Consider the following 27,942-nt stretch of genomic DNA (forward strand, 5'->3'; position numbering starts at 1 on the left):
AAAAATAATAATATTTAACAAAATAAATAAGCAAATACTATTTTGTGTTATATTTTATTAAATATTAATACATTTTTAAATTATTGGTTGTTTTAATTTGTTCATTGGAATAAGACGCCGAATTTGTATGTATATGTGTATTATATATACATATATACATTGTACTGGATTATATTTATTATATATATATATATATATGGGTTACAATGTGAAACAATTAGAATTGAACATTTTGTTTCTCATATGTATTTCATTACATTTTGTGATAATTTTTTCGTAATGTTTATTTTAAATGAATTTATTTTGTTACCAATAATAAATCTGTGAGCATATATGTGCATATATACATGTATGCCATAATAATTTGCATGAATTAACATGTATTAGTTGATTTGGTAAATAATAAAGAACAATCATAATTTGTTGTTTTGTGTTATTATATATGAATGGTTATATGACATATTTCGTGTAAAATTTGTGTAGCAGAAAAATACATATATGTAACTATACCATGTGTTATTTATGGGAGACAATATAATTGGGATAATTTTAAAAAATAAAAATGATTAAAAATATATTAAACCAATTTATTAAATTGTTTGGACAAGAATATTTAGGAGAATGGGATCCTATAAAAAATTTGACTGTCAATTCGGTTACATCTCCGGAGGTAGCCATTTTTCATAACAAATAAATAAAAAAAAATAAAATAAAAAATAAAATAAAAAATAAAATAAAATAAAATAAAATAAAAAAGTTTTCTAAAATAACTTGCATATGGTTTTATAACAATTTTTGCAGGTTCTGTTGACAAATGTACCGTTTCCGGAAAAACTTTTTGAATTAGCAGAATTACCTTTTGAGATAATTTATTCGAATATAAAAAATTTGCGAATAAAATTTTTATGGTCATCTATTTTCTCAAATAATATTAGCCCTATTAATATTTATGCAGATGATTGTTTTATAGTTATAAAATATTCTTATCCGAGTTTATGGGATACAAACAAAATTATAAATCACCAATATAAACAAAAAATAAAAAAATTGCAAAAATGGGACATTATAAATATATTAAAAGAAAAAAAAGAAGACAGCTTTCTAAAATCGCTACCTGTAAAATTAGTTAACTCATTAAGAATATTAGTGGAAAATATTCGAATAGTATTTTTTGATAATTATATACATAAAAATCCATTTACTTTGGAAGTTTTTATTAAAAGTTTTAAAATTGATGAATTAAATAAATACAAAGTAAAACTAACTGAAGAAGAAAAAAAAAATATCAAAAAAAACTTATTAATAAATATATGGATAAGATTAATAGGATTACAAATCATTTTTAAGGAATACAAAAAATCAATTAGGTATAGAAAACAACGGAAAAAGACAAATCAAAATAATTCACATAATACGAAAATTACCAAAGGGAAGATTAAAGGTATGTGTAATGAATTTGTATATTTAAAAAGACAAAAAATATATTTACCTTATTTTTGAGTTTCCATATAAGAATCAATGCAAACTTTATATGAACTAGTATGCATGATTATATGTATTTATAAATAGTTATAGATACACAATATATATGTGTGCATATTTATGAATAAATAACTTTTTTTTTTTTTTATAGATGAGCTTTTTTTAACGGCAAATGAAGACAAAATAGATGAGAGTACAGATTCAGTTAGAAATTCAGTGACATCTAAATTGAAAAGAAAAAAAACGAATTTAATTGACGAGGATGGAATGGTTAAATACCTCTCCTTTAGTGACTATGATATTGATGATAGGATAAAAGAAGGGTATATTAAAAAAAAAGTGAAAAAAAAAAAATATAATTTCAATAATTATAATAAAAAAGAGGATGAAAATGGGGAAAATATCAATAAAGAATTTGAAATAAAGAAAAAAATATTATCTAAAATATTAGATGAAAAGCAAAAAAAACGTAAATTAAAGAAAGCAAATTATAATTTTGAAATTCCCAAACATAATTCAGGTTTTCGAATTACACCAAATGATGGATTAGATTTACATGTTATATTTAAAAAATATGATATAAAATCTTTAAATGAATTAAATGATGATTTAAAATATTTTAAAAATGTAGAATTATCATTTTTAAATCACAACAAAGATAGCAATAAAAATAATGATAATTATGATTATAAAAATGATGATGAATATATTAACCAATCACTTTTTTGTTATAATTGTACATCTAATAATACTAATATTAATACAGACATTGATAATAATGTAAATACTTTACTTTCTAATAATAATGTTGACACAAACAAATATTATAACAAATATAATTATCGAGATAAATCGGATTCATTAGACTATGACAAAATAATGGAACTAAATTTTAAGAATGATACTCCACCAATGTTTAGTAATATTAATAATCATAAAAGCTTAGACATATGTTTTACTACATCTTCTTTAGATGCATTTTATAATTTTATAAAATATATAGAATTATGGTTTTTGTATAAAGGTGGGTGTACAAAAGTTTTGAACATTGTTCCATCAATAGATGATTGTATAAAATATTCAGAATATCTAAAAATACGAAATAATAAGAATTACAAACATGATGAATATATTGAAAAATTTATTGAAAAATTTGAAGGGTCGTGCCCTATACATTTATTAATAAAATTGAAAGTTTTATCAGCTGATTGTATATATGATAATGAATATTTTAATAATAATGAAAAATTTGGAAAAAGAGAATGGAAGAAATTATTATATAATTTTATAAAAAATAAAAAAGTAAATTCATCTGTAACTGATGAGAATTTAGAAAAATTGGGGAAATGGTTTTCTCATGATATGCTATTTAATTTAGTTATACCAAAAATAAATTTTACATATGTTCCAATAAAATTTAATCATTTTAACGATTCTAAAATCAAATTAAATAAATGTTTATTATCCTATAATATAAATTGTTCATTTTTAATGAAACAAGAAAAATTGTCTACATTAAAAAAAAAGTTAACTTTTTATTTACACAATTTAAACATACAATCTTTATTTTCATTTATTGCAAAAGCATCGACAAAAAATAAAAATTTTATTAGTAATAAAAAAAAAAAGTACAATTTTTTTTTTATTAAAAAGTTACCTATTATTAATTATTGTTTATATAATGAGCCAACTTATAGTTACTCGAATTTTTACAGTGTCTATAATGATTATGTAAAAAAAAACCCCAGTATTGATAATAATAGTAGCAATGATATATTGTTTCCATATAATAAATATATAAAAAATGGGGAAATAGTGAATGAAAAAAATATAGAATATATGATGAATTTTATAGGTAAAGAATATGTACATAATGACGCTAAAAAATTTTATAATAACAATTATATAGATGGTAATATTATAAAAAATGATGAAAAAAATCATCATAGTATTATAAAGAATAATATAATCCCGGATAAAGATATATTTATGGATAATGAATTTCGAGCCATTGATAATTTGTTTGATGAAAATGATAATCAAAACAATGCTGAAACAATAGATTTAATTTCAAGTTCGTCATTAGATACTATACATGAATTAAATAAAAATAAGTGTATAGGAAATATTACAAAATGTTCTATGTGTAATAATTTGGAAAATCAAGAAAATTATTTGCAAAGTATTGATGGATCTGAAAATTTAGAAAATAATGGTGTAGAAAGCATGAAAAGGTTTGGAATGGAAAATTTGGATGTAGCGAAAGATCAAGAGATTGTAAAAAGTTCGAGCAAATATTTTCCGTCTATAAATGGTAATATTCAAAGAAACAGTCAGAATAATAATAATGATGGAAATGATAAAGAACATAATGAAAATGGGAAAAGAAGTTTTTGGAAATTTATTTTACGAAATCATAGCAAAATGAAAAAAACAAACTGTGAACACATCAAAGATAAAAATGAAGATATAATCGATGATAGAGATTTTGATCGAATTATTAATAATGAGGTTTTTTTAATTCCTAATACAACTATTATCACATTAAAAGATTATAGTAATAATATAAGAGAGATAGATATACATATTTGTAAATATGTGATAAACTTAAATAATTTATTACCAATTTTTAATTTTATTCCTATTAGTAATATATGTTTAGAACTTTTTTTGAAATATGATAATTACATTGATAAAGATGTGATCGAAACAATTTGTCTATGTATAAGTAGTAGTACTAATAAGAAGAAAATTATTCGAGCCTTTTATAATGAGATGAAATTATATTATATACACAACTCTTATATTCAAAATGAAATAGTTATTTTAAAAAAATATATAAAAAAAGCTAAAAAAAAAAAAAAATTTACTAAAACTTATAGTCAGGAAAATTTTATTGAGCATGATGATATTGTTGACCCATTTAAATCTATAGATGAAAAAAATGAAATTTCGGTTTCAAAAAGCAAAACAAAAGAAAAAGAAAAAGAAAAAGAACATAAGAAAGGGAAATATTCAGAAATGTTTTCACTTCGCAAATTACATAGTTTGAATATATTGGAAAATGGGGATAACAATAATATATATTATGAAGAGAAGGATGTTAATAATCAGAGAAAGAATATAAATTCTTATAGTCATCATAAATCATATAATTTAAATGAATATGAACATTATGAAAATCTCAATTTGAATACTATGGAATGTAATAACATAAATAATAATGACAATGAATATAATAGGCATATAAATAAAAATATTTGTGATATTGAAAATAATGAAAAAAGAGATATAATGAATATAAATAATTTAATTTTTAATAATTTGTTTGTACCTCAAAAGAATTTGTATCATACAAAAATAAATAATACTTTTTGTTATTTAAAAAAAAATGATTTCCTTTATTCTATCAAAAATAATTATTATAAATTTTTAAAAAAATATGTTGAATATAATAAAAATCATATAAAAAATAAAAATATATTATCCATTGGAATGTTTTTAAATATAAAGAATTTTTTTGTCTTTTATAATAAGGAAGATTCTTTAGTATATTTGCAAGCAAATTATATTTATGCTGAGCATATTTTTCATTTGTCTTTTTTTAATAAAAAAAATTGTTGTATTAATAAGGATGATGTAGATTATATTACTAATCAAAATAGTAACCAATTTGAAAATAAGACACAAACAAGTTCTATTGAAAATATTAACAACACAGTTGATATTAATGGAAGTCACAACAATTACGATTATAAAGATGAAGGTTATTTATCTAGAGAATATAAATGTTTAAAAAATTTTCAAGATAAAAAAAAAAATAATAAATCTATGTTTATTTGCATAAAATCATTAAAAATAAAAAAAAATTCTAATGTTGTATCTTTAAAAATGAATAGTATTGATTTTAACATAAATGAGATATGCGTTTCTTTATTAAGCATATACAAAAATATTATTTCATTTGAATATTTTGAAATGATTAAATTAAGAATTCAAATAAATCAGCGAATAAGACATTTTTTAATAGTAGAAAATAAGAATACGAATCATCTATCTATGTATAATATAACAAATGATTTATTATACAATGTTTTGAATAAACATGTTTTTAATAATAATATAAATGAAGAGAGTGAAATAAAAAGTAGCAAGATAGAAAATGCTGAAAATGTTGAAAATAATGAAAGTTTACCAAATAAAGAAACAGTTATTCAATTAAATAAAAATTATGAAAAATATTTAAAAAATCTAATTATAAAAATATTAGACAATGAAAAAACATTATATAGTAAGGAAGATTTTGAAAAAATATTTTATATGATATTGAGTAAAAAAAATCAAAAAATACGTAATATCAAAAATGGAGGCGGTCAAAATGAGGGCGGTCAAAATGGAGACGGTCAAAATGAAAGCGGTCAAAATGAAAGCGGTCAAAATGATAAAAATAGTGAAAAAATAAAGATTTTTAACAATAACATAGGAAATTTAAATTCTTCAAGTAGTAACATTGACATTATAGAATATTTATATTCAAATAACAAAAAGGACAAAGAAAATAAAACAAGTAATAGATTTGTATTGAAGAATTTACGAACATCTAGATCTCTTGAAATAGGAGAAGAATGTCATACTATAAATAAAAGGAATTCAAATTTAAGTAGTAATTATTATGAAAATATCGAAGACTCATATAATAATTCAGCTTATTTCCACACAGGTACAGACAAATCTTCTTATTATTCACATAGTGGTAGTGATGATTATAAAAATATCGGTCATAATTTTGAAGAATTAAATGAAGAAAAAATAAAAGCACCGCTAAACAATTATTATGATAAGAAATCTAAATATCTAAATTTAAGAGATTTGTTTAATTTTGATCAAAATAATAATGAGAATACTGAATTAGTTGATGGTGAAAATTCGATTATTTCACAAAACATACCAAAACTAAGTATATCTCAAATCGGTCCTGAAAAAAATGACAAAATCGAAGAGGAGACAAAAGAAAACGAACATAATAAAAAACAATCATTATTTTTATTTTTATTAATAAAAAAAATAAATGTCTCTATTCCTAATAAAAATGAAGGAATGTTTCAAATAACATGCAATGAATTATTGAGCGAAATTTCACGAACATGCACAGAAATAAATATATCAATGAAAATGACTTCATTGTATTTATTTTATTTAAAAAATATTTTGAACGTAAAAAACGAATCAAACATGTTATGCAAGTTTGATGAAGGAGTCGATAGTAAAAAATGTGTAGAGACAGAATCATATATAGAAAGAAAAACATTAAATCAAAATATATGTAAAAAATATGTTATTCTCACAGATACAATATGTAACATATTATGTGTATCTGAATCTAGATTAAAAAACATGAACAAAGAAGAGAGAAATAAAATAAAGAAAGATATACTTAATAAATATGTATGTATTTTAAAAAAAAAAAAATTTAAATTGTATATTGATTATGAGAAGAGAAAAGGAAAAAATACTAATAATACATATACTAACGATAAAAAAAATAAAATAAACTTGAAACCTCAGATACATTTAGATATACATATAAATAAAGAAAATAATCAAAAAGTGATAAAATTATCTTTAAATAATTTTAATTTTTTTTATAGTTCAACATTATTTGTTTTGTTGTATGATGTAATGATGAATTTATTTTTATGTCATTTACAAGAAAGAGAAAAAATGGACATACTTATTTATAAATATGGTTCTATTATAAAAAATAATTTTTATTCCTATATAATATCATCTAAAAAAAATATAAAAATTTCTGAAAGTTTTAATACGAAAGGCCATTTACAACCGTATTTAGATACAATAGGAAAAGGACATTTCGAAAATATTCAATGTCTTGAAAAATGGCTTAGTAGTCAATCTATTATTGACAACTTATGTTCTTACAATAGCAGTAGTGAACAAATTAATGACATGACATATTCAGATAATGTAGAATATCGGAATGTTAGTTCTTTATACAACTTAACTAAAAATCGAGATTCAAATGGAAGTTTAATGGATAATACTTTTTATTATGATTTACCAGATAATAAAAAAAATATACATAAAAAAATAAATTTTTATAATTTTGATAATGTTGATAATGTTGACAATATTGATAATATTGATAAAAAAAATGAAGAAGAGAATAACGCACTAGAGGAAGAAGGATGCTTAAGTGACGATTTGGATAAACTTGAAAATGGAAATGTGAAAAATGGTTTATATAATCAGTTATATTATTTAGAAAGTGGGGAAAATAAAATGGAAAGACAAAATGATACCCTAATGAATATGCATATTAATAAAAAGTTTATAGAAGAAAATAAAATTCAAGATTCATGCAATAATATGAATAAATCTGAATCAAATGGGAATGGAAAAGAAAATACAAATTCGATTGACTTGAATACTATTGATAGTTGTATAATAAATTCAGTAAAATATAATTCTGTTAATAGCAATTTTGATGGTGAAGAAAATAATAGTTCATTCGAATATAATTATCAATTAGATAATGAGAAAAATATAAACAAAGATAAAAAGGATGGAAATAAAAACTATTGTAGAAATCGAAAATGCTTAGATGAGATATTTCATGAAAACTTAAGAAATAATAATACTATTTTAGGAATGAAAAGAAATAATACATTAAAAGGATATTATAAAAGGAATGAAATTGATAATGAAATATCTCATAAAAATGAAAAAAATTCGGATACACTTAAAAAATACGTGGATAGATACATAAATTCTTATAATAATAATATATTTGATCAAGACAAAACAAATAGTCATTTTGAAGATAATAAGAACAAATCCGGAAATGTGAAATTACTTGTATGCTCAGAAAATGTAAATATTTGCTATCTTATTAATTTTTATAGGTTCAAATATATTTACAAAAAAAAATATAAACTTGGTGCATATATGGATGAGTATGTAAATATGGTAGATAGTTGTTCTAATTATTGCAAAAAAAAGACACAAAAAAATAAAAATGGAAAATCAAATGAAGAAGAAAATAATGATTGTGATGGAAATAATTTTGATCACATTGCAATAATGAATAAAGATTTGTATAATTTAAATTTTAACTTTTTATTCAAATTTGATTACACATTTGTTGAAAAAAAGAAGAAAGAAATTAAAGTGTTTTTTCCATTTTTATATATTTTATTTATGAAAAATTTTAATTATATAATTTCACATTTAACAATAGTAGATGTAAAAATGAATTCAGAATTTGAATGTATAGTACATAAGGAGAAAATTAAAAAACCAAAAATAAATGATAAACAGAATAAGCTAGATTATGATGAAAATAGTGGAAAAAAACAATCTGAGAAAAAAGAAGAAGATAGGAATAATTTTGATAATTCTGCTAGTATTTATACATTTGAAGATCAAAACTCATTTTTGGAAAGTTTGTGTGATAAAAATGATTTGAATGATAGTACAAAAATAAACAATAAATATTATTATGGAGAAGAAAATATGGCTATAAATAATTTTGGTAATACGAAAGATATAGCAGAAAAATATAATAATAACAAATTAAATGATTCAATAATTTATAAAAGAGGAAATAAAAGATCACGTACCCTTAATTTTCCAATGAAACAAAATTACACAAATAGAAACAACACTAATAATAAATCCATTAATAATAATATGTCTATTTATAGACAATACTCACGATATAGAAATAATACATTAAATTTGGTATATAGACATAACAATATTGACAATATGATAGATGTCATGCCACATAACACAGAAACTAGAGATATAAATAGTGAAATAGAACAAAATAATATGAATATTTTAAAAAATCAAAAGATACATACCGATTCTTTACATAATGATTCTAATTTAAAAAAAACAAAATCTTACATAAGTCGCTTATTTAATTATAGCACTAAAAATTCTGTAATTGGTAATGATGAAATGAAATATGAAAATGATCAGAATAATAACATGACAAACAATGCTAATATAAATATATCACATAAAAATAAAATAATGAACCGTTTTAATTCGGTAATAAATTTTATGAGTAAAACTAATAATTCATTAAAATATCTAAATAAAAAAAATAGAAAAAACTCTTTAAATATTCATAATTTTAATTCGGTTCAATATAAAAAAGATAATGATAAAACTAAAATACCCAATTTAGATAATCAAATCGATACTATAAGTTTTATGAATATTCATGATGATGAAAAACGAATCGATATAAAAAGTGATCAAAAAGAATCAATATGTTTCGATTCAATTAGATCTAATTCTTATACAGGTATAAATAGAGATGTTAGATTTTCTCCTTATGAAGAATATGACAGATATAAGACGATTTCACAAAATAATAATCAGCCTCGCAGAAGTTTGCTTAATTTAAATGAAAAACTTAAGGATGTAAGAAGTAGAAGTAAAATGAAAAATAATTTTAGCTCGAAAAGTAATAAATTCAGTGGAATAAGCACCAATAATGCACCACAAGAAAATAATAATATTAATGAATTAAATAACGATTGCGAATATTTTTTGAATGAAGATAATACTTTAGACAATTTAGATATTACAACAAAAGAAATTTATAATTGGAATTTATCAAACTGTGAATTATCGATATATAATATAAATTTATTTAGTTGTATATATTTGAGAAGGTTAATAAAAGACGGAGAAACATTGTTATATCCATTAATATACAATTATAATAATTCACACACATCTAATTTTTACAACATTCACAATTTAGAAAATCACCATGAATATAATCATAACAATTTATTTGAAAAAGGAAGTCAAGAAATATATAATAATATAAAAAATATAAATTATAAAGATTATATTAATAATAATTATGTTATTCAAAAGGAATTAAAATTTATTGATTACATTAATAAATTATATAACTTAGAATGGTTTAACAAGTTTAATGTTCATCATTTGCATAATATTAATAAAATTAATTCAAATTTTTCTAATTTTATTAGTATTAACAACAAATTTGGACATATTAAAAAATATAGTAATAAATCTCATTTATCAAATGAATACAATGATATAATATGTTGTTATGTTCCAATATTTCATAAAAATGTTTCGTTTTCGTATAGAAATATTTACAAATTTTTATTATTATCAAGATATTATGAAAACATTTCGAATATAAATAAGCTACAAAATAAATCTGAAAAATTAAAGCCACTTAAAAAGGGTAATCAAACAGAGAGAAACCATAGTATTCGTACTAAAAACAAAAAAGAAAATTTCATAGAAAATGAAAAAAATAAAATGTCTAAAAATCAACAATTTACATATTTTTCTGATAATAATAATAATAACAATGGTATAAATCATGAAAATAATGTTATGCCAATGAAAAAAAAAAAGATAGACAAATATGAAAATTTTATAACGAAAAAAAATATAAAAGATTCTAAAATTGTGTATAATTTTTCTAATGATGAAAATAATAATATTTTTTATGATCAATGGAATTTTCAAAATAATAATAAATGTAATATTTTTAATAATTATTTAATATATAAAAATGATTTTTTAAAACAGCATTCTTGGAAAGATAGTCATATTTATTTATCATTAAATTCTAATGATATTGATAAAAAATCTAAAGAAAATGCTAAAACATTAAAATTTTATATTAATATATATTCATCTACCATAAATATAGACCCTTATTTCTTGTCTACTTATAATTTTTATCTATTTAACAATTTAAATAAAAGTTTAATAGTATATGATATAGAAGAGACAAAAAAATATTTTAATCGAAGATATAAAAAAATTAAGAATTATTATAATCAATTTAAGGAATTAAATAATAATAATACGAATATAATTGATAAATCTGAAGATGATAAATACACTTTGAACAATTTTACAAATATTATGGAAGTAAAATATCCTTTAAAAAATATAACCCCCGATTTTATAACAAAAGAGAATAATAAAAATATTGAAAAAGAACAGCATCATGAAGATAAAAATTTGATGTCAAACTTTGTTGAGAATGATAAGCTATACAAATTTATGAATGGACTCAGTAAAATATCTTCAAAAATTAAGGATAAAGTAAAAAATAATCAAATTATAGTTAATATTGATATAAATAATATTGATATAAATATATTAGATTGTTCATATATTTATGACTGTAATTACTTATTAATAGAATGTGGACATCCATTTTATAATAATAATTATATTTATATGTCTAAAGAACAATATGAAAAAATAAAAAAAGAAAAAAATCATAATTCTGTTAACGGTTTTGAGTATATTGAAGACGATATTTTTTCAAACACAATGAATAAATTAATTTATACCAGATTTACAAATTATTATGATGATAATAGTTTTTATGTTATGTGCATTAATGAGAAAAATGTAAAGAGAATATCTATTCAACTGTCTTCTATAGTTTTATGTAATAATATTAATAAATATCAAAATTTGAATGATGTATTAAGTATAATAATATATAAATATAAAATGAATTTTTCAACTCTTAAATTAAACAAAATAAAAAACCTTTCCAAAAATTTAGAATATGATTTACAATATATATTAGAAGAAATCGAAACTGATGATATGCATATAAAGAAAAAAACAAAAAATCAAAAAAATGAAAATGATAAAACGTATAATGTGTGTAATGGTGATACAAATTCATGTAGTAGTTCAGGAGTTTATCAAGGTTCTATTCAAAAAAGAAATAAAATGAAAATAAGGCATCAAAAAAATCGCAAAAAAAAAATAGATATAAATAATAAAATTAAGCGTTCATATAGTAACAGTATATTTTATAATGATAATCTCAAAAGTGATCATATAATTAGCATGTCTGATTTTTATAGTAATAACTTAAAAAAAACAGATAAGGGTAGTAATGAAATTTACTCTTATTCGTCTTTGACATATTCTTCTTTTGATGATTTTGAAGATGCGTCACATGTTTTAAATTCTTCTATGGGATTTAATTCAAAAATATTATTTGACAAAAATGGAAATAGCAAAAATTACAAAAATTACAAAAATTACAAAAATAATAAAGACTATTTGAATAGATATACCAAATATAGAATGGGAAAATACAATAGAAAAAGTGGTAATTTTTCTGATAGTATGTGTAAAATGAATTCTATATCAATAAAACATAAAATGTTAAAAAAAATGAATGAAGGATCTAATCAATCTAGTAGATCAAACATAATTGAACATTTTCAAAATGTAACAAATAGTGGTAGACATTATTTGAAACCACATTTTAATAAAAAAAAATATATCAAAAAGAAGAAAAAAATATTGAATAATTATATTAAAAAAGTATATAATAAGTTAACTGAAAATAATGAAAATAATTTAATTTTTTATGAAATTATTCAAAATAATAAATGGGTTATTAATCTTGAAAATGTGTTTTTTTCCTTACCTTCATTTAGTAAAGGTTTTAAATTATCATTATACATAAATAAGTTAATTATATATGATTACAACCAAATAAATATATGCAACAATATTTTTCAATATCGTTTGTTTATAAAAAATGAGGCAGAAAAAGAATATCTTAAGTTATGTGATAAAATACTAAGTATATACAATTATTTATACAAAAATGATAATACGTTTAAAGATAATTTGAATAGAAATAACTATTTGCAAATAATAGAGAAGGAAATATATAATAATCAACTTTACATAATAGCAAATGAAAATTATAAAAGTGCTAATTTAAATATAAATGTGAAAAATACTAGATTTACATTACATAATAAAACAATTATGAATTTAATAAATTATTTTACAGAAATGATAAGTAGTATTTTTTCCTTTTTATATGTATATATAATATATCCAGAAGTTTATATATCCGATTTAATAGAGATCGCATCAGGTATTAACGTAGACAATTTTCAAAAGGGCTTATTGTTATATAACAATTTATTGCGTAATTATATAAATGTATCTAAAAACAAACATCTTGAAAATAATAATAAATTTGATTTATTTTATATGAATTCAATAAATAATGATAATATCGATGCCCATAGTAGTGATATTAGTCAAAATGCATTGAATGGTCTATGCCAAAAGAAAGATTCAAATAATTATTTACAACATAAATCACAAACAAATGAAGAAAATCAATTTATTGAAAATAATTTAGACAATATATTCATAGAAGAGAGTAAAAGTCGAAATAAGACAATCAATTATGATAATCATTGTAATAGTAGTAATAAGAAAGAAATTAGAGAATTGTCTGGAAAGGATAGTGATATGAAATCGCCATCTACTATTAATTGGTTATCTAAATTTTTATTTGCTTATAAAAATAAAATTAATTATAAAAATTTATTCATAAACAAATACGATTATCAAATTAATAACAATAAATGGTTAAAAGAATTGTCAGATAAAAATTATTATTTATTAGCATTTATAAATAGCAATTTAATATTCTTTTTATATTTTTATTCTAAATATAAAACAGTTTTAAATTATTCGTCGAATGACGGAACATTCATTAATGAGTGTAATTATACGTACCCTATTAAAAAGATCGAATTAAATAAATCATTAGTTAATAAAAATAAAATATATGAAGAAATTTCAAAACAGCGAAAATTTATGATGAGAAAAAAATCGAAAGTAAAAAATAAAAACAAGTCAAATGAATATACTAATAATACTTATGGTAGTAATAGTGGCTACGATATTAGTAGAAAACATAGTGTAAAAGATCAAATAAAAGTTAATGATTCCAAAATAAGAGAAAAAAGAAAGAAGGAAAAGAAAATTCAAAAAATAGAAAAATACAAATCTTATATAAAAAATGATAACAATCATAGTACAAATTTATTTAAATCGTTTAATACATATAATGCTTATGATAGAAATATAAAATTAAATCGAAATTGGAATACTTTACGAATAAAAGAAACTGATAATTTGCACAGCTTAGAAAAGGAAGATTATTCTTATGAAATGGATAAAGAAAACCAAATAAAAAATAATAATAAAATAACTAGAAAGGATATAAACAATGTTGATATTAAAAGTGAAAGAACAGAAAATTATAACAGTTTAAATAATTTAAAAAATAACAAAGTGCACATAAAATATTCTTCTATAGATTATGAAAATCCAAATAAAAATAATCTAATAAATACAAATACGAATGATAATAAAAAAAAAGAATACAGCGAAAATGGAAATGAAGTAAAAGGGTTGTCTAGAAAAATAAAAACAACGTTTCAGAAATTGTTTACTAGGAAATTATCATTTACCAAATTACATAAAAATGAAAATGATCAAAAAAAAGACAATAGTGCCACTAATATTCTAAAATCAAAACATCCAAATAAATATTCCAAATATTTTAACACAAATACGCAAAACGGGGGACTTAAAAAAGGTGAACAAAATATGTTAAATGAGAATTCATTTTGCTATACTAGTATAGAAAATTTTCGTAAAAAACATATTAATTTAAAAATGTCAATAAACCATTTTGAAGTTTGGATAATTCAGGATGATTTATCAAAATACAATGGTGATAAAGTAAATGGAATAAATATGAGTTACTTTTTAAAAAAAAAAAAACCAAAAGATAAATATTATTCTGATAAATATACAGCGAATTCAAAGTCTGAGCAATCGAAGGATGAAAACGAAAATAATAAAAATATAACTGATTTATTACAAAAGGATAATTTGAAAAAAAAAAAAAAAATAACTATCAAATCATACAATAATAGAAATTTATCACACGACATAGTACACAATTCCAATAAATCAAATATAAAATCTTTTAGTTCTAGTAACTCAGAACAAAATTTAAATACTTTAAATATTGTAAAATTATATCGAAATAATTTTAATACATATATGAGCAAAAATATTAATAGACAAGTATTTTATATGGCGAAAAAAGTAAAATTATCTAAATACAATGATGAAAATTTAAATGAAAATTCAGTATGTGATAATGTGGGTAATATAAATAGTATTGATCATAATACAGATCATGGAATAAATATTAATTTTGCAAAAAATAATAAAAGAGGAAATATCGCTAATAGAAAAATTACTAGGACATTAAGTGATGATAATACAGAGAAATATTATAATGAAGATAGTAGTGAAATTGGTGTATCTGATTTGTCCGATTCATATGATTCTTCATTATTGGGAAGCGAATATATAGATGGAAATAAAAAATTCAAATTATCTTATTTATTAGAAAAAACGAAAAAATATAAGAAAAAAGAAATAAATTTTGATGAGTTGTTAGGAAAAGAGAATGAAATTTCTAAATATTCATTAATAAAGAAAAGAAAAATTGAATATTTAAAATGGAAAAAAAAAAAAAACATAAGTGACAATAATAGAAATATATGTCTAGCTTTATTATTTAGCACAACTATATATTTTAGAGAACACAAAAACGCAGATTCGTTAAAATTCAGAATGGAACTAAATAATTTTAATATAATGTTAGGTAAATGTTATAATTTTTATGAAATACATAATAAATTAAAATTATATAAAGGCAACAACAATTTGAATGTCTTTCCATACAATTCCATCGCGCTTGATTTAAATTCTCCAACTAAAAGCAGAATAAGAAATAGTGTTTACAAAAATGAAGAATATATAAATATAGAGGATTATAACTCTGTTAAAAAAAAACTCGAATATGGATTTTATGATAATAGCAATTTTTATAATATATATTATAACGAAATGCAAAATATAAAAATTATAAAAAAATATTTAAAACGCAAAAACGAAATAAAGAAGCATTACAATGATTATTGCAATTATCAACGTGATGAACATTATAATGAAATTTATAAGGATGAAGTTAATAGACTTAGAGAAAGGGAAACGAATCATCAAGGGAATTATTTTAAAAATAAAAAAATATCATTAGAAAATAATGATTTTAATTATGGATCACATATTGTTAATTATAAAAATAGCAATATATACGATACTAATATGGGATACATAAATAATTCTGAAAAATCTAGCATTAATGAGGATGATAATTATGGAATTATACCATTTAAAAATTTTGATAAAAATGAAATGAAAAGAATTCCTGAAATGTTTCCTGATTTGTTGTGTATGATAAATAATATGAACAAAATATTGTATAAAGACAGGTATAATATATTTTTAAATCATAACAACAATATATTTATGCCTAATATTAAAGACGAAAATGATTGGCTTTTAAATATAAACTATGCAACTTTAAATATAAATTCACAAAGTTTTAAAAATATATTAAAAATAACTTTTTATGATTTGCTAATAAATATTACTATAGATAACATAAAAGAGTTATATAAGCTTCAGAAAAATTTTATTTATAATATATATTTTGCTTCCTTTTATAAAAATTATCTCGCATTTATTAAAAACATACATATTGATCCATTTGAAGAGAAAAAAAATAAATCTATTATTCAAAAATCTAATAAAAAATTATTGATAAAAAATCTTTATTTGAAAAATGTTTCCACCTTAAATAAATTGAACAAACAAATTGTTCACAAAAAATTGAAGCTACTAAAAAGGAAGAAAAAGGAAGAGGAAACAGAAAAAAATAAGACTTCTCCAAAAGACAATGAAATAGCAAATTTTTATGAAAATTGTGAACAAAATAAATATAATAATGAATATAATATGTTACTTGAAAAAAGTTGCAATAGTATTAAAGATAAAAATGATAAGAATCTATTAAATAGATATGATAATGATTATGACAAAGTAGAAGATGGTATATATGATGTAAGTGGGCGAAAAAATAAAAATGATAAAAAATCAATAATGTTTAGCAACGATATTGAGACATTCAACGAAGACAAATGTAAAAATGTGTATGATGAAGATTCAGGAAAATACACATTTAACGGAAATTTACACAATTTAATAAAAGAAAAAACAATATTTGTTCATAGTGTAAATGATAATAAATATATTGAAGATAGATTAAATATTACATATAATGTTAGGAAAAATATTTTAGCGCAAAATTATAATATATATTTAAAATTAGTTGATAGTTATAATAAATTACAAGAACTAATAAATATAGAAAATATGAATACAAAATACATTGATATTATTCAAAGTTTAAAAGAAAAATATGTTTATATTGAAATGTATAAGGAAAATTTATATTATTTATATAATCATTTGTATGCTATAATTACGGATATTAATAATGAAAAAAATATTATATGTCGTGGTTTAATTTTCTTAAAAATGTTAAATTGTTTTTATGCATATAATAATAAATATGTAGACAATTTATTTTATTATTTATTAATATATTCAAAATACAACAAATTCCCATATTATTTATGTAATATACAAAAATATTTTGACTACAAATATTTTCGATACTTTACGGATGAAATATGTAATACAAATATTTATGAATATTTTAATAGCATTAATAATATGAATTATAATAACAAAGGAAGAAGTACATATAATTGCAAATATGTTTCATTTAAAAACGGTTCTACTGAAAATAATATTTTCGATCTAAATAAAAATAGTAGTAATAAAATTATAAATGAAAATATGTACTTACAAAAAGAAATTAAAAAAACTATTAAAAAAGAAGAAGAGGTTAAAGAAAATAGTTCATCACAAAAAAATATATCAAGTTTTGTTGTATCATTATTGTATTGCTTGTATAAACCATATTTATACAAAACTGGAAAAGGAAAATATGGTGTTATTACTAAAAATAGACAAGATAAAAAGGGTTTTCTGAAAAATCAACCTTCATTGGAAATGAATAATAATGTATTTAAAGATAAAGGGGAATTTAAAATAAAAAATAAGTACTTAATTAAAAATGGTAATTATAGTGGGTTGGTTTACAATGGTGAGGAAGATAGTGAAACAACAAATTCGTTAATTTCCACAGATTTAGAATTAAGCAACGAAAATTATCAAGATAAAGAAATTGAACAAATTAATAATGTTAGGCAATCAAATAAAAATGAAATATCTATGAGTTTAGAAAAAATTGAATCGAATAGCTCTAAAAATTTGAATAAAACCGATGGTATTAAACAAAGAAAACATTATTTATGTAATAAAAGAGGAAAGAAAATAAAAATTCAATTTTGTGTAAATAATATATGTCTAAAGACACGACAATTAAATAATGAACACATATTAACATTAAATATATATGATTTAAATTACTATTTATATACCTATCTTTATAAATATACTTTTTTTTTCTACAATTATAATGAGCATGTGAGCTTTTATCTAAATAAAAATGTCAAAGAAATACAATTTGAAGGGATGTATCCTTTGGAAGATGAAAATAAAATAAACAAAAATAGAAATAAAAATATTTGTATAGATACTATATGGTATGAATATTCAGGTTCAGATATGAATAATAATATTGTTAATTATAATAAAATGATAAAGGATGAAATTCAAAAAAAAAAAGAAAAAAAAAAATCTAAACAAAAAAGAAAAATGATAAGAAATAACAAAAAGACAAATTTTATAAAAATGGAATTAACATTTAAAACAAGTCTAAGCACATACGACAATATGTATAATGTACATGATAATATAATAAATCCAATTACAATGACATTATTAATAAATGAAGAATTCAAGCATTTTCCTATTTTACATGTAAATTTTTATTCAACCAGTATAAATTTAAATATAACAACGTCCTTTTTATATTTATATAAATATTTATATTACAACTTAAATTTTAAAAATGATGTGAATGAAGTTAAAAATTCGAATATAGAAATTTATAATGATCTGCATTCAGAAATTATAATTTTTTATAAAACAAGAATAAAAAATAATAAATACACATGGAAATTAAATATTATTAACAAAAATGAATATCATAAATTTCCATGTGAGTGTTTATACTTTTGTATTAATAAAAAGAAAGGAAATAAAGATGTGAATTCAGAATATTTTAGAAATAATAAAAACGCAGATGATTTTATAATAGCAAATGAAAATGATTTAACTAATGTATTTAAAGATATTAGTCAATTAGGTTTTAAAGAACAACATATATATAACGCTATAGCTAAGGAAGAAAAAAAATTATTATATGATAATACTCAAAATGTTTATGACATTTTATATCAGTTTTCTCATAAAATGCCTTTTTTATTTAGAAATTTGAACTATGATAATAAAATTATAAATATTATTAAAAAACAATCATCATGGATATATATAGGAGTTCTATATACTGATGATTTATATTCTCGAGCTTATAAAGTTCCAAATGTAAGAAAGACAAATTATCATAAATATTTATCTATTGATTATGATCAAATTTGTTATATGACACATTTTTGTGTGTTTTATGAATAAATATTTTGTGCATGATAGCTTTATAATTTTCCCCATTTAATTTGTCTATTTTTTTAATTCATATTTATAGGTTAAACACAAATTGCTAGTCGAACCAGAGATAATACGGAATACTTGGTGTCTTTCAATTGGTACATGCATACAGATAGAAAATAATACAGGACTATGTTTCCGAATTTACAAAGAAGGTAAAACAAAATATTTTTCTAGGGTTAACTTTAAATGGAAATTAAGAAGAAATAAAAAAGTGGGAGGAAATGAATTAAGATGGGGAGGATCTGAGTGTGATTTTGAAAATACCCAATTTGGGGAAAAGAAAAAAAATAGTAAATTCAAAAAAAATGAGAATTATAGTAATAAAAGTATGAATAAATTTGTTATACAACGTGAGAAGAGGAAAAAAAAAGAGAAAAAATTAAAAAATGGAGATTATATTAATGTATTACCATTCAGTAAAAGAGCTATTCCATTATTTTGGCTATATGACTGTTCTTTGCCTTATATTAAAATATTGAGAAAAAAAGAAAAGAATTATAATAGTAAAAATATAAAGAATAATATTAATGAAGAAAATATAGACATAGAATCTGTACCATTTCATATACTATATAAATTATTAAATAAATACTCGCTAAATAATAACAATTTATATCAAAAAAAATTAAATATATCTCCATCAGATTTAGTTTTTAAAAGTTTATTAATGTTTTATTGCTATGTTAAGGTAAAAGATGTACCTACTCAACATATAAAAGAAACATCATATAGTTATTCGGTTGTAATAGAACCAATGGTTACAATTAAAAACAATTTACCAAATCCTATGACAATTATAATATCTTGGAAAAAAGAAAAAAATATATTTAATATTAACAAAAATGTGTATCAAAAAAAACTAATGTCTAAATACAATTATGAAACTAATGATGATATAACAAAAATATTAAAAAAAGAAAAATTATATGCTTTAGTTTTACCTCATCATTATTGGTGTCTTCCTATATGTACACAATTATTTTACATGAAAATATTTTATCATGGTGTGCAGATAGAAAAAATGAATTTTATTTGTGATTATACTAATCAAGTAAAAACATATTTTGATTATTCTAATATTAAGCTACCTGATTTAATGGAAGGGCTTTATAGTAATAATATTAAAAATAGAATTAACTCAGAAAATCATGATAAGGAAGTTTACTATAAAAAAGGAAATACAAAAAGTGCAAATAATAATTCTGGTCTTAACGTTGTAACTGACTATAACAATAATCGAAATAATGATGTACAGAATAAAAATAGACTTGATAATTCGGGTGAAGAAAATTATACTATGCATAATGATGAAGATATGAAAAGAAATATAAATTATTTGCAATACAAAAAGACAAATTATCAATCTAACATAGCTAGGAACAGCATTTTAATGCATTATAAAATAATAAATGATTTCGAAAATGGTGAAAATAAAAATGATAAAAATTATTCTAGTGATAGTGTCAATAGTGAATATGGAACAAATTTATATGATAATATAAAAAATATACAAATGTTTGATTGTAATGATGAAATAAATAATAATAATAACTTTTTATATGCGACTGAACAATTTTTCCCTATATACATGCCTAGTACGGATACTATTACTTCAACAAAAGTCTTATTTCATAAATATGGTTTAATTGGAAATATATTTACATATGATGAATTAAAGTTTATATATTTTGAAAATAAGATAAGCCACATGAATAAAAAAATATATGATAATCTTCATGTTTTTAAAACAATAAATATATCGACTGACATGTCTAGAAGAAAAATTGATTTTTATTTCCCATTTTTCTTTGAAAATACTACAAATGTATGTATATGTTTAAATAACAAATTATTACCACCTAATAGCCGTTTATATATGACTGAAGAAGAGGCAAAAAATATTCGTATAAAATCTTATAAACATGATAATATAAATAATAAAATATTATGCAGCAATGTTAGTGGTAAGATTGATTGCACCAAAACTAATGTGACAAGACCTTTGATCAATTTAATATATAGAAAAATTAACCGTAAACAAAAGGTAAGATTTTGGGGAAAGTATGAGCAAATACGAAAAAGTTATGAAAACGTTATTAATTTAAAAAACCAAAAAGAAATAGTGCAAAATGTTATAGATAAAAGTGACAAAACAAAATACGAAATAAAGATATTAGAATATATAAAAAAACAGAATATTGAACATAATCAGGAAACAAATACGGAAAATAATTTTGTTAATACAAATTCTAGCATGCTAAATGATTCTAAGGAAATCAACACACTAGATAAAAGAAACGAAAGTGATATCATTGACAAAGAAATCGAATGCGCTACAAATGATGAAAAAAGCAATGATAAGGAAATAAAAGATAAGAGTGATAATATAGAAAATATTTACTTAGATAAAAATTATGATGCCGAAATTCCTTTAGAACATTTACAAGATTCATTCTTTAATTCGAATGATAAGAAAGATGTATATAATCTTCGAGATTCTAATTTCTCAGACATTTCAGAGGATACAAATAGAAGCATAGAAAAAAACAACGAAACAAAAAATAAATCCAAAAAAAATAAGCGTTATATAAATCCATTTAAAACAATTATGATAACTAAAAAAATATTATTTGCAGGTAAAAAAGCGAAAAAAACAAATGAAAGCGTAGAAGAATCAAATCCATTAGATAAAATTAAAAAAAAAAAAAGATTTACATTATTTAAAATGAAAACATTAAAAAAAAATAAAGCAAATGACGAACCAAATGATGAGTTTATAGACGATTTTGCAGAACAAGACTTATATGAAAGAAATGATGAAGATTTGGAAGATAGTGATTATGATTACGATAACACAATTAAAAAAAAAAATGAAGAAGAAAATGTGAAAGAAAACGGAGAGGAAAGAATAACACCAAAAAAAAAAAAAAAAAAATATAAAATAAGTAATATGAAGAAATATAAAATTATAATGAATAAAAAAAGGAAAAATAAAAAAAGAAGCATAATTTACAATAAACAACATAAAGACAAATCTTTTAATGTAGAAAACAATAGTTATAAAAGTGAAATAATAGGATCATTCATTTTTGAGAACGAAAAGGATTATGATAATTTCCAAACGTCCGGTTTTAAATATAGTATATCAAACTTGTTCAAAGAAAAGAACGATATTATAAACGATGAGGAATATGATGAAGAACGAAATGCAGAGGAAAAAGAAAATAGCGAAAAAGGTGATGAAAAGGATGAAAATAAATATATGATAAATGGCATGAGGAGGATAAAAAACCTTAAGCGTAACACACTTTTAAAGTTTAATATGATGAAAAGAAAATTTAAAAATAGAAAGATTCTATGGAAAAAAGGTGAAACATATAAGAGCCAAATTGAAAATATGGAAAGTGGTTACGAAAAAAAAAATACCATTGAAAAAAAATCAATAAAGGAAAAGTTTAAATTTTCATCCCCGTTTAGTATAAATAAAAAGAAAAACTGGAATACTAATAATACATATAGTAAAAATTATGATACTTCATTAAATAATAATGATATGCAATTGAGCAAAATAGATCGTTCTAATAGTATACTATCCAGAAAGTTGACGGATAGTAGTAATAATTTTAATAAAGGGGATGAAAATGAAACAAAGTTTGCTTTAAATAAAAATAATAGACGTAATGAAATATCACGTGTTAAATTTGAGGATAGTGAATTAAACAATAGTTGGAATAAAAAAGAAGAGTTAGAAAAATGGATAGATAAAAAGAATTCAAAAAATAATAATGAAAATGTAGATATTTCTCATAATAATGATTGGTCACAAATAACTAGTGGGAAAATACCATTTAGATATATAGATCGAAATAAATCAGAAAGAAAAAGGTTTAAAAAACAAAATGATTATTATGAGGATGGGTTTACTTCTTTGGGAATTTGTGTAAGATATGCAGAAGAGCCTTTTAATAAATCAAGAATTGTTACATTTGTTAATAGTTATATTTTTATAAATAGGTTGCCATTTGATATTAAAATAGTGGCAGCTAATCCTAGAGGAAGAAATGATATTTATATAAATTCAAATACACAGAATGAAACCGAAACAAAACATTCCATAAAAAATATGGAGATATCAAATATAAAAACCAGCAACTATAATATTACCAATTCTAACACAGTGTATGATAATAACTCAAAAATCAATAGCATCAATGAGTTAGTAGACAAAGATTTATATTCTAATAATTCCAATAATATTAAAAATAAGGATAATAATTTGTGTGTAAATGTGAATGAGCAAAATTTACATACAAGTTCGTGGAAAGTTGAAGGTAAATTTAAAAATGATATGAATTATCAAAATGGGAATTATCAAAATGGAAATAAAGTTTTTAGCAAAAACAGCAAAACCGATTTTTCAGAAGATGGAACGATGAAAGAAAAACACATAAGTAATGATAATACTAAGAATTTGGCAACTTTGGAAATTATTGGTGATGATAAAAGTAAAGAAATTGATAATTATAAGGATGGCCAATATAGTAATAAATCATTAGTAATTTCAAATAATGAAACATATATAAAGAGTGGAGAAATATCTTCATTTCATTATCATAGAAATTATTTACAAATAAAGGACAGTTATAATCGTTATAGTTCTTTACCATTTTCCTTAATTCCCAAAAATGTTCCTGCGAATTTTCAAATAGAATTACATAATATAAATAAATCACAATTAGACAACACAAATAATTTATTAGTAGAAGTAAATGTTTGTAGTGGTTTATTCGGAGATAAACAACAATTACCTTATACTTATAATGGATATTTTTATATTCTTAGTTTACCAGTTAGACCACAATTTGAGATAATAAATACTACTAAATATATGATAGCATACTTAACACATGTCAATAGATATACAAAAAAATTACATTTGAATAATAATTATGATACATATTTAAATAAAAAAAATAAAAATAGTGATTTATCTGTAAAAATTATTTATCCATATCGATCTACTTATTATACTTTACGTCATAATAATGAAATCGAATCTTCAAAAATTGCTCTTAAAGTTGTAGGAGTTCAAAAAAGTGTCTGGACTGTTAATCCTATTAACTCATTTATAGATAATGTAATTTCATTGCCATATAAAATATACGAAAGTAATGAATCGAGTTTTATATATTCTCGAAAAAATAAATATTCTGATATTAATAGTGTTAAGAAATCTACGAATGAATTACAATCGGATTATTTTTATGATAATCTCAGTAATTTTCATTTAAATGCAACGAGCCAAGCTAATATGAAAAATGATGATAATACTACTAATAAAGATAATGGTTTGATTAAGAATATTGATAATTCTAGAACCACTAAAGAATGTGTTAATAATAATGAGGAAGTTATTAAAAGTATAAATATTGATGGTGATAATAATTATAACAGAAAGACAGGTCATAATAGTAATGAAAATGATATTTTGAAAAATTATATTTCAAACTCATACAATAGATTTAATGAAAATATAGAAAAATGTGATGGTATGGATCAAATTCAGAATTCAGGGCATAATACAAACGAAATAAATTACAAGAGATTTTATTATAAAAAAGATAGTAACGCCGTAAATCATAAAATGTTATCCAAAAAATTGTATTCATTTTTGATTATAAGAGATAATGGAAGTAGAGCTATTGTTATAACAGAAAATTATAAGTTAGCTAAAAAAATAGTAAGCACAAAAAACTTTAGCAAAATACACAAATTAATCGAATTAAATAATAGGAAGAAAATATTGCTGTCTAATAAAAATGGTAGTACTAATAAGAAAAAAAAATATATTATGGATTATAAAAAAATGAATTTTGTATATTTTAATTTTCCAAATATTCCTATCATATATAATATAAGTATTCCTAGGTTAACTATTACTTGGATACATAGGCAAGACGTAATAATAGCTATGCATTTGACAAAAATAAAATATAGTAGTCATATATATCGAAAAGAAATTATGAACAGTAATATAAATAAAATGTTTACACCAATAAATATTTTACAAAGAAAGGAGCTAGAAGAATATTTTCAACTTGGTTTTTTAAATAGTCATATAGATTCGATCTTTATAATAAAAAATATACATATTGATCATTTCGTAAAAGGAGATATTCCAGTTATATTAAAAAATACAAATATAGAAGACAATGAAGATGTATTTTTATATATGCAAATGCAACAATATTGTGTAGATTCACATAAGCAAGCACCAATTTATCAAAGTATTAATATTAAAATATCTCCATTAAATGCTAATATTGAATTATTAGTTATAGAACAAATAATAAGAATAATAGAAAAAGAAAAACAATTATTACTTTTATACGAAAAGGAATATAAATTATTACCACCTCTCATATCTACATCAGAAAATGCTAAAGATGCGATTGGAACGACTTTGAAAATATATTCTGATAAAAACTTTTTAAAATTATTATATATGAATGATAATATAAAGAATAACGAGGAAAATTATTTATCATCTTTAAATAATAACAAAACAACAAATAATAGTATAATTATGAATAAATTAAACCAAGATAAAAATAATTACACAGTTTTAGTGCGAAATAAAAAGATAACAGAAAATAACGAAGCAGACATAAAAGCGAATATATATTCCTATTATTTTAGTTCACCTAAAGAAAAAATGTTAAAAAAAAATAATATAACACATTTTAATAATACGTCAGAAAACATCGATTCAGATGATTCAACAAATAGTTCTAATCATATTAATTCACAAGAAAATAACAAAAGTAAATATAATAATGCATTATATAAAAAACATTGCAAAGCATTATTAGGGTATTATAAATATAAAAAAATCCACAACTTAATTAATAATACATATTATAATATAAATAATATAAGTGATGAACGATTATTACCTATAAAAATTCAATATTTCAAAAACCAACAAATTTTTATGAATACCTTTTCATCACATTTATTTTTACATCCTAATCCAAGATGGGTAGATAATAAAATAAGTAAGCCGGTATATATAAAAGAACTTAAAATACACCCCATAGAAATAATTGCTTCAATTAGAACATCAGAGCATCGAATATCTCGAAGAATATTACATATTGTGGATGCATTACCATTAGATACACCTTCTATGTGTATACATTTAATATCCCAAAAAAGAAGCTATCTGGTTTGTACATGGGATAGCCTTATTCAATCATTAAAGGTAACATATTTTAGACAACTTTTAAGGCAATCATTACCTAGTGCATGGTTATCTAACCCGTTTGCATTTATTAAAGGATTTATTAAAGGGTTATATGCTTTATTTAAAGAAACAATAAGAGGAGTTAAAAATAGTTCCAATTTTTTTGATGGATTTATGTCGGGTTTTAAATGTGGTATAATCATATTAGTTGTCAATACTATTGGTGGTTTATTTCAATCATTAAGTCATATGCTAAATGTATGTCATAAAATAATGGGAGGTTCTAGGCCAAGACCACCAAGTATTTTAGATTCTGTAATACTAGGATTGGATGGATTGATTCTTGATACATTTTATAGGCCTTGGGTTTCATTATTTACTGAACCACAAGTTTCTATTAATAAAGGAAATAGCACATTAAAGACAATATGCATCGTAATAGTTTGTATTCTTAGATGTATATTTTCACCCATTTTTGGATTATTAAATTTGTTTGCATCTATAACTGAAGGATTTGCAAACACATTAATAGGAGATTTCGAAAGATTTTCTAGGATACAAGAACGAACAGAATTTGAGACAGAAAAAGGCCCGACACGAGTAGGAATTATGCGAAAGAAAAAAAGTATGAAGAAGCATAGAAAATAAGTATATAGAATATCAGAAACAGAATGGACAAAAGAATTTGCATATATGCA

At 21.1% G+C, this 27,942-nt stretch overlaps 1 protein-coding gene across 1 annotated transcript; it reads left to right on the forward strand.

Annotated features, from left to right (window-relative positions):
* Positions 1 to 562: 562 nt before the first annotated feature.
* On the forward strand, positions 563 to 27,892 carry PY17X_1240400 (conserved Plasmodium protein, unknown function; the record flags this gene model as incomplete). The annotated part of the gene is made up of 4 exons (XM_022956881.2): positions 563 to 670; positions 802 to 1,441; positions 1,634 to 19,875; positions 20,033 to 27,892. 4 exons carry the CDS (start codon positions 563 to 565, stop codon positions 27,890 to 27,892), a joined length of 26,850 nt encoding a protein of 8,949 aa, XP_022812718.2.
* Positions 27,893 to 27,942: the final 50 nt, after the last annotated feature.

Source organism: Plasmodium yoelii (assembly GCF_900002385.2).
Source record: "Plasmodium yoelii strain 17X genome assembly, chromosome: 12".
In the NCBI taxonomy this organism is placed as follows: Eukaryota; Apicomplexa; class Aconoidasida; order Haemosporida; family Plasmodiidae; genus Plasmodium; species Plasmodium yoelii.